The sequence below is a fragment of the Nelumbo nucifera genome, chromosome 6 (genome assembly GCF_055504915.1).
Source record: "Nelumbo nucifera cultivar China Antique chromosome 6, China Antique-T2T, whole genome shotgun sequence".
Lineage (NCBI taxonomy): Eukaryota > Viridiplantae > Streptophyta > Magnoliopsida > Proteales > Nelumbonaceae > Nelumbo > Nelumbo nucifera.
Window position 1 is genome coordinate 14,658,350 of NC_142654.1, and position 10,104 is coordinate 14,668,453.

At 38.3% G+C, this 10,104-nt stretch overlaps 1 protein-coding gene and 1 pseudogene across 1 annotated transcript; both read left to right on the top strand.

Annotated features, from left to right (window-relative positions):
- Nucleotides 1-825: 825 nt before the first annotated feature.
- LOC104589575 (borneol dehydrogenase, mitochondrial-like) lies at nucleotides 826-3,803 on the top strand. The gene is made up of 2 exons (XM_019196686.2): nucleotides 826-924; nucleotides 2,595-3,803. Exons 1-2 carry the CDS (start codon nucleotides 884-886, stop codon nucleotides 3,376-3,378), a joined length of 825 nt encoding a protein of 274 aa, XP_019052231.2. The 5' UTR covers nucleotides 826-883; the 3' UTR covers nucleotides 3,379-3,803.
- Nucleotides 3,682-4,068, top strand: LOC104591341 (secoisolariciresinol dehydrogenase pseudogene; annotated as a pseudogene).
- Nucleotides 4,069-10,104: the final 6,036 nt, after the last annotated feature.

Consider the following 10,104-nt stretch of genomic DNA (forward strand, 5'->3'; position numbering starts at 1 on the left):
TAGCTTCTAATCTTTCCATGACCATGACAGACCCACCTTGCAAAGTTAGAGTTAGACCCAAACAGGCACGCCTAAGGATGCAAACGGATCGGATTGGATTCAAATCGGGGTATATTCAAATCCAATCCGATCCAAAGATCTAATCGGATTTGATAGGACTTGATTTGAATTCAAATCCAATTGAATATTTGGATCTGATTTGATCCGACTTGTTTTCTTTAAAAAATAATTATTATTAAATGAAAAAAATAAAATATATCAATTTAAACAAAAAATATAAATATTTTTAAATTATTTTTATTATATATACATATTTTTTATAAAAATAAATAATATAACAAATTTATAAAAATACAAAATAAATAATATAATATATATTTATATTTATAAATATGACAATACATCAGATCGAATTTTTCGGAGCGGATGATCCGATCCATTTGCACCCGTAGACGCGCCTAGCTTATTTTTTTAAAAGTATATTTGAAAGATTATGTGCTTGAAAAGAGTTGGGAACAGCTTGATGGTGATGATAATATACCTGCAGTGTTAAAAGGAGTGTGGGTCCTTTGGTTCGGATTGGACAATTTACACCCATACCATCACACGAAGATTTCTTTTTTTTTTTTTTTTCAAAACATAGGTTGTTTTATCAAAGAAAGCTTATTATATATAGAGGACAATAAATCACGGTGGGCAGAACTAGTCAGTCGGGTCCTAGCAGTACTCCACCAAGACTTCTGGTAAACGCTTGACTTTGTAAAGATAACTCTATCTATTGAAAGCCTCTAGCTAAACAGTGCTTATCTTACTAACTTAAGAGAGATGAAAATGAATTCATGAAAAGCCTTGGAACCAATAATCTCAGCTGCAGCCTGCCGCCATGGCAAACAGCTCCTCCATTCTCTCAGCTGTTGCAAGGAGGTATGCTCACTTACTCATAATTAAGCCACCAAGTCCTCTCTATCTTGCTGTCGACTGCCCATGCCCATGTTTTTTGTTTCCAGATTTTGGAATTAATCTGTATATATAGGGGGGCTGGATTTTCTTTTCATTTCTGCCCTTATAACCTGCTATGTCCAAAGTCCAAACACAACCTTGAATTCATTTGGGCTGATGGTTTTTTTTTTTTTATAACCTGCCCATGCCCATGCCCATGCCCATGCCCATGTTTTTTTTTTTTTTGAAATCTTAGAAATTTGGGCTGATGGTTTTTAGTTATTATTTAACTGCTATAATATATTTTTATAATTGTATTATGGATATTATTTATATTAATAGTATTATGAAATTTTGGCAAAAATGGTAAAAATCCAATTGCTTTTTTTTGAGAAGGTTAACAAATTTTATTAAGAATTAACTGAGAAAAGTTAACAGAGTACAAGGCCTTTGGAAGGCAGGAACAGAATTACACAGGCAGAACATCAGAAAACATAATAGTTCTATGGGCTCCAGATTTGGCTAAGCTATCAGCTACAATGTTTAATTCCTTAGGAATCCAAACCAGCTTGGCATTTAGGGAATTTAGAATATCTCTGGCTTCAGTCAACAGATGAGCAAGCCTCCAAGGTAAAATCCAAAATATTGGACAAATTTTCAAATTAAAAGCAAAATAAATCTGATCAGTATTTGTCATATATCGTTTGGTAGTTCTGTTACCAAAATTTTGCTAAATTTCAGGAAGTTTTTGACATTAAAAACCATGGTGGGTGGCATATATAGATAAATAGAAAAACAAACAAATTGATAGAGAGCTTGGATCCCCTGCAACCAAAAACTCTGCTCACATAGAATTAATCTGCACATTGGGAATAACTCCTGTACATGCATGTATGTTATCAGTGTGCGGCTAGATTCCCATGCTTTTACAGTGTGTAGAGTTTTTGCTTGCAGAGAATCCTGTCACATAGATAGAGAGATAGAGACATAGATGGAGCATCGGGAGTGTCCATAAGCAAAAACTCTGTTTACACACAATGAAAGCACGAGAATCCAGCTGCACATTGGGAACACCTATGCATGAATTTTGTGTACATGTATGGGAGATATTCCCAATGTATGATTGGATGCTATGTGAACAGATTGCCTTTAAGAGATCCAGGATGAAGTTCGTACCCTTGAGCCTTATGGTTGGATTTGATTAGAATCAAGCAAGTTTGGCACACCCCAACTGCCCTTCATGCATAATTGCCCTTGGCAGAAATGATAAAAATGGCTTACCATTGCTTTGGTTTGACAACGAGAAGACTTAGGCCTTGTTTGGTTTGCAGGAGTAGGGGTTTGGAATGGGAATCGGGATGGGTTATTCCGATTCCAACTGTTTGGTTGGATAGAATCGGAATCTCATTTCCATTCCTGCTAGAATGACATTCCACCATTTGAGGGAATGGCCATTCCCTGCCCCCCCCCCTCTTGGGAATGAATTCCTATTCCTGCTGATTCCAATTCTCATTCCCATGTTTATCTAAACCAAACAGACTATGGGAATGAACCATGAATCTGGAGGATTTTGATTTCGAGTCCGACTGCAAACCAAACCGATCAATCCTTAGTATTGTTACTTGCAGTGCCCTTATTTCCTTCTTTCATTGTAGATTGGAAGCTAAGGTAGCATTAGTGACCGATGGAGCCAGCGGCCTTGGGCGGTCCTGTGCCAAGTTATTCAGCCAACATGGAGCCAAAGTTGTAATTGCTGATATCCAAGATGAGCTTGGCCACTCAGTCTGCAAGGAACTAGGTCCTTCCTCTGCCTCCTTCATCCACTGTGATGTCACTAACGAATCCGACGTTGAAAATGCCGTCAACGGTGCGGTCGCCCGGCATGGAAAGCTGGACATCATGTTGATCAATGCCGGCATCATAGGGTCACCAACAGTCAATATACTTGCCAATGACAGAGGTGATTTCCAGCAAGTCCTGAATGTCAATGTAATAGGTCCCTTCTTGGGCACCAAGCATGCAGCCCGTGTAATGATTCTGGCCAATGGTGGTGGTAGCATCATAAACATGGCCAGCATTTGCTCAATCATCGGCGGGGCTACACCACACGCCTATACAAGCTCAAAGCACGCAGTGTTGGGGCTTACTAGGAACACGGCTGTTGAGCTTGGTAGGTTCGGCATTCGAGTCAATTGTATATCACCCTATGCGGTAGCAACGCCACAGTCCAGGAAGTTCCTAAAGCTGGAAGAGGATGCTGCCATTGTTGATGCTTATTCTAACCTCAAAGGAGTAGCTCTTAAGCCGGAAGACGTAGCTGAGGCTGCTCTTTATTTGGGCAGTGAGGATTCCTCGTACGTGAGTGGGCATAACCTTGTTCTAGATGGTGCCTTCACTGTTTTGAATCAAGGTTTTTGTATGTTCGATCAATCAAGTTAAGGTTACTCATACTCAGTTATTTACCTTGTTCTACATGGTGGCCTTAGAACTATATATATGTATCATCTCAACTAAACTAGATTGTTTGTTTGTTTTTTGGGTACATGTGATGCGGTTTTAACACTTTATTAATTTCTTGAAAAGAGGTGAGGTGTTCAAAATTTGAACAACGCACCGAAGAGGGCTGACACAACTCAGAAATTATTAGGGTAAGCTGGAGACTTCTTACGATCAACAACAGTCGGAGGCTCTGACGGTGAGGAAACTCCAGTTAGTCTAATGTCAACCTGCTATTATCAAGCAATGTTGTGTTTTCCTTGTTCTCTAGCTAGCGACGTTTGGGCTCAACCTGCTATTATCAAGCAATGTTGTGTTGGGCTCACTAAGAATGCAGCAGTTGAGCTTGGGAAGTATGGCATCGGAGTCAACTGCTTATCTCCCTTTGGGATTGCTACACCTTTGTTTAAGAGTTCTTTTAAGCTGAATGGTGATCAGGAGACTGAAGAGATTATATGTGCTGCAGCTAATCTCAAAGGTGTGACCCTTAAGGTAGAGGTTGTTGCTCAAGCAGAACTTTATTTGGGGAGTGATGATTCAAGATATGTCAGTGGGCACAACCTCTTTATTGATGGGGACTTCAGTATTGTTAATCCATCATTTAACATATTTAATTATTTAGCAGAGTCTTGATTGTTTTGTTTTCTTGGGTTTAAATTGTGACTTTAAATTGAGATTCGGGTTGCAATAAGTTAAAACAACATATATATATATATATATATCCTCGTTCCACCATTCTAGTGCCATATTTATGTATGTGTTGGAAATTAATAAAGAGTGAAATTATTTTATGAATGCAAGGTTAAACCTCTAACCTGTTTGCAATAATAATATATTTATATTTATACTACTATTAAAAGTAAGAATGAGAGTGTACAACTTTTAATTATGTGATTAAAATATTCTAATTTTCGAATTTGGTTGACATAAGGATAAAAATATAATTTGAACAATCACTTTCTTCTATTCAAATCCAGATCATTAAGTCTTATATTTAAGGTATTAACTCGATTACGTTAATATTTATTGAATCCTATTATTGATTAGAATACCCTTAGTTTTGAATTTGATGCTTCTATAATCCTGAGGGCATAAAGTGTAATTTGAACTATCAGTATGTTTATATATAGTATGAAATGGATTCTAGGTTGTTTTGATTCAATGATTCAATGACCATTCCTCTTCCAAACTCATAAAAATAAGAGAAGAAAGGCTTAATTGGAAAATGATTTTACAAAACCAGGCATTTCTATGTATATTAAAATTACCAATTTGAGAAAAGAAATAAAAATGTTAAGGCCACATTTGTTTGCGGTATAAATACCGGACCTGTGTAATATTACACTCCACTCCAGTCTGGTTTTGCAGCTGTTTGGATGGAGTGTAAGAGATGTGTTTTCAGTCAGGCTTCGAGGGCGGAGGGCGGAGGGCGGAGGACGGAGAAAGGAGAAACCCTTCTTCGACGATATTCGGTCAGACAGTTGAGAGTGCTGCTCCGAAAGTTACCCCAAATGATAATCTGGACCCTCAGGGCATTGAGAGCGTATTTGCAATGTGAGATGAGGAGAATAGCTAGGAGATTTGTAAACCGGTGTTGCGTTTTTGCATTTAAGGGTGATTGTTGTTGGTGCAGATTGAAACAGACAATGCTCCATTTTGGAAGGTAGTCTCCTCCACCGCCGTCTGGTGGACTGCTAAGTTTCTATTCCAGTACTCACTCTATTCTGGTGAAGAGTTGTTCTTCTCTGTGCGCCGCTCTGTGTTTGCTATTGTATCTGCATATGCTGATTAAATCCGTTTTCTGTTGGTTAGAAAGAGTTGGGTTTTAACAAGGTTGGAGTTTTAGCTGGGCTGATTTACCAAACACGAAAAGTGTAAAATGGGACCAACATCATCCGGTTCCCATTTTACATTCTCATGAACCCATCAGCATTACAATCCTTGATGTAAATTTGGATTTGCACTACTACAAACAAGCGTAGCCTAAAGGAAACAAGAACTACATGATCCAGCCCAGCTCCTAAAACTAAGGGTCTCACGTGCGTGTATCTACACACATACACACATCACACCTCAGACCTGCCCCCATAAATTGCATATTTTGTCTTTCTTTCAAGCATCCCAAACATATATCTTAGTCCTAACTATCACTTGTTACCTCAACCTCTTATTGCTCCTATTCAATATGAGACTTTGAGGCCAACGATGCTTTGAGAGTTGGAACTTGATCCTCACAATTCCTGTATATTGAAAATATCTTTCATGAATAAAAATATATATAAGTATGAAAATGTTTTCGATTTCAAAAAGCTATAAGGACAATTTTGTAAGGACCAAATTTGAATGATCCCTTTAAAATACCAAATGAACTGAGTCTGTACACTGAAAGTCATAATCAATGATCCCTTTAAAATACCAAAGATTCTGTATACTGAAAGCCAGTCTGGGAATGGAGAATTTTATAGGAAAAAAAATGGTAAAATAAACCTCAAATTTTGATTCCCAGATCTGTTAACCAAAGTTGTTTCAAGGAGACACAGAATCTCCCTTTCATCTGTTTGTTGCTTGCCCTTTTCTAGCCCTTTGGCAGGGCTCCAGCTGGTTAGAGAGACATTTCCGAGATCAAATCAGCAACCCCCCACAATTGCCCCTTACAATGTCACATAGTACATCTTGCTGTATATTGAGAACATCACTTGATGATAATACCATAAATGATGATGTCATCATCGGGAAATATTCTCAATATACAGTGGGATGTGCTGTGGGACATTGTGGGGGGCTGATTTGAACTCGCAATTTCCTGCACTTCTATCATTGAGTGCTTAGATTTCTTTTTTTTTGTTTTCTGGAATTGTAAATAATGAAATTTAATTGAATTTGTCTCATGGTTGGGGGTGGCTTGGTATGTACTTACATTTGGGAGATTAGAAATAAGAGAACTTTTAAAAATGCTTCTCTCTCTCTCTCTCCTTTGAAAGCTATTAGGAGGACTAGTAAAACACTTTCTGCTATGATTATTGATACATATCTATATAGATTTGTTTAAAATCAGGAAGGCTTGATGGATGTGGATGTTTTTCTTAACCAGGGTTTTAAACTATTAATGGAAGTGTGTTAAGTAATGAGTTTTTTTTTTTCTTCTGTTGTGCCTTGAAAAATAATAATTCGTTCATTTTGGCTGCAAGAGGCCCAGTAGGTCGAGTTTCTAGCCCCTTTGAGGTAGAATTGGGGGCTATCTTAGATTGTTGATGGTGGCTACCGAGCAATGTTGGGAAAAAGTGGTGGTGACCAATAGCCCAACATAGCAGGGGCTTAAAGTTGAGCCGGGTTAAGTCAGGTTGAGATCAATCCTAACTCAACCTGAGGATCTAAACCCATAACCTTAACCCCAATTCAATCTGAAACCCATTAATCCTAATCCAACCCAACAAATTGACTTTGGGTTGGGCCCAACCCAAGTATCTAATTAACCTTTGAATAAACACAACTCGTGTAGCCATATATTTTATTGATAATTGCTCATTTGATGTTTTTATTTGTTATTTTAGTATTGAGATGAAAGAAGAAATGTTTCAAATAATCAGAGCCTATAATGAACTATGATAGATCTCCTATTGAAAATCTAAAAATTATTATATATGCTATACGTGCAAATATATTTTATTTTATATAAAATACATATTTATTAATTGACATGTGTATCAAGTCATGAGTTGAAGGCAAGACATCCATCTGCTATCTACATAAGGAGGCAACCATGTGTTGAAGCCCCCACCCTCTTTTCTGTGTCTAACGCCCAAAGTTAAGCCAAGCCCGGCCCACTTTGGGCCCATGTAACTTTTTTGTTTTTTTGGCAAAGACGAAGCATATTGCTTTACTTCAGCACCAATCAGTTCCTCCAAAATAGGACTCAGGCAGGGGGGACAGGTCTTCGATGCGTATTTAATAAATATTTTAATAACTGTCAAAAGTGAATTTTAATCTTTTTTTTTAAAGGGTATGGTGGGGATATTTCTAAGGACAGATGTCAAAAGTTTTTCTAAATGCTCGTTGTGGAGTGATGTGTTTGGTTTTTGATTCTTATCTTGGAGATCAAATCTGCACCCCAAGGCCGGGCGCTCCACACAATGGAAGCGGGAAGCCCACCATCTGTCCTCCTGCACGAATTCCCCTCTCAGCATGCGGAGCTAACGGGACGGTAAACCAAATTTCTCCCCAATCCCCATACCGGCTTGACTGTCAACGAACCAGTAAGCTCGTCTGACATATAATCTTTGTCAGAAGTCAGAACCAGTGATCCGAACAGGGAAGGGTTCCTTCATTCTGAACTAGCGATAGAAGAATTGTAGCTTTATTTGCTTTTCATTCTACGTGTTCACAGATTCCTATTTATTATCCACTCAAAGGTATCCTTCATTTCAAAAGTCACCAATTTATTAGCTATTTCTTGGGAGGTGGGATGCCGCTGCCAACTCAGAAAATCCCATCTCTTGCAATGATTTTTTGAAGAATTCTACTTTGTTCATGCAATTTTCGAAGCACCCGGGGGGGCGGTGTGTATTAAAGGGTCTTACTCTACAACAATGTTCATGGAAAGGCTTCTCCTTCTCCTCCTCTCGTGGTTCTTACGCATGTGGTTGATTTTTACACTTAAAAAATTAAAACACAATAATATATATCCTTTATTTTTTTTTGTATTAACACTTACCGTTTTTAATGTTGCTAAAAATTACATTTCACATGATTGAAGAAGGAGGGGTATTTTGGTCTTTTCATAAAATTATATTTCTATCATTGGTCTTTTCAAAAATAAAAGAATTTTATTCTCTTACAGTTCTTTCAATCTTTCTTCTCACGTCCCCTTCCCACTCTACTACATTTTTGAGTCAAGTAATGGGTAATGGCTGGCTTACATTCAATATACGTCACTCTGTAATTGGTGAGTTCAATGTTAATTTATATTCCCCTTTTCATATTTGAACAATCACGTATGCAATATTATTTCAATCTCCTTCTTTGATCTTTATTGTCACAAGAAGTTTAAGGGACGGAGTAAGAGGACTCACGAGGATAGGGAAGCCGGGAATCTAGAGACATGTCTCGTATGTGAGCTCTCTAGAGGAGATCCCAAAGCTATAAGGAGAAACGTTCCAAATAAAGAGTTTTTTCCCTTTTAAGGAGGAGAATCATGATTCTATGGCCTTTATTGCATGGGCTCTACCAGGGTTTTGCTACGTATCCAGCCATATCCTTTGGGATTAGGATTTTCTTTTCCCTTGGAACTCTCACTTACTACATCTTCGCTACGACCCATTGAGAGCTCTTTTGGCCGCATATTGGGAGCAGGCTATTCTCAAGTCATTGATGCGTGCAAATGAGGTGATTAGGCTAGGATGCAATGGGGCAATTCGTTGTGGTTCATCATCATAGGCGCGAAACAACGTTTTTTGCTCATCGCTGTTTTAATTGACTAGGCGATGACTTTAGCTCATCACAAGTAGACCTGTTCATGGGCCGGGTGGCCTGACGGGCCGGCCCAGCCTGGCCCGACCCGACTTATAGTTAAATTTAAGTAAATCCGGCCCGACTTATAGTTAAACCTAAGTAAAAACCCTATGTGATGTCTATTTGAATAAATTTTTTGATTTGAGGTCATTGATTCACTTGTAGACTCATTGTTCATTTAAATAGGGGAAAAAAACATTTAAATTAAAATAGAAAATGTCAGAAAATTTTGAATTTCTTTTATTAGGTCGGGCTTCGGGCTTTTCATCAGGGCCGGGCTCGGGCCCGTTGGTCGGGCCTAACAGTTTTCTGTTAATAAAGAGTCAAAGCCCGGCCTGAGCCCGGCCCGGCCCGGCCCATGAACAGGTCTGATCACAAGTTGAATAATTCATTTTAACACTCTTAGGCATTTTACGTTCATGGAGAAGTTCTAAGGCTCAGTTTGGAAGGAATACAAATGCAAATATGTAGAGTGCAAAACCTTTATGTTTTATATGTATTCGCACTGTACATACATATTTGCATTTGTACTCTTTCCAAACTGAGCCTTAGTGGCTTCGCTTTGGTAAATTGTTGGTTAATATAGCAATTACCACAGTTACAAGAGCGATTCATTTTTGCATTATCGCAATCTCTGCATTGTTGAGCTACATGTATTTACACTTTGTAGTCTACCTCCGATCCCATTCTCTATCATTGTACGCTTTTCTTTGCTCGGGTTCAGGTTGGTCAATGAACCCATTCTAAAATTATATATATATATATATATATGTATTTATGCAAATATATATACATATATTTATGTATGTATGTAAATATGTATGCAACATTTACACCTATACACATATATATGTATAAATGTATATAATTAGACCGAGTTTGGGTTACCTAAGGGCTAGGTCCGAGTCCAGCCCAAAATTTAAAAAAGACCAACTTCTCGGGCCGGTTCGAGTTGGGCTGGGGCTGGGCCCACCCAAGTTGAACCCCTATTGATGGGCTTTCACTTGGAAGGGTGTATTAGAGAATGAAACCTAGGGATAAGTAGACCGCAGCTCCCTCCTAGGTATGAGACTAAGACCCACCATAAAAATAAAGGGATTTTAACCATTTAGTTCACCCCTAGGGTGGAGTTAAGATTTCTAGGGTGAACTGAATCTTGAC

Excerpts from the sequence above, each read along its gene's own strand:
- LOC104589575 (XM_019196686.2), top strand. The coding sequence starts at position 884 with ATGGCAAACAGCTCCTCCATTCTCTCAGCTGTTGCAAGGAG. Across the intron at positions 925-2,594 it reads CTCTCAGCTGTTGCAAGGAG|ATTGGAAGCTAAGGTAGCAT; the intron begins GTATGCTCACTT and ends CTTTCATTGTAG.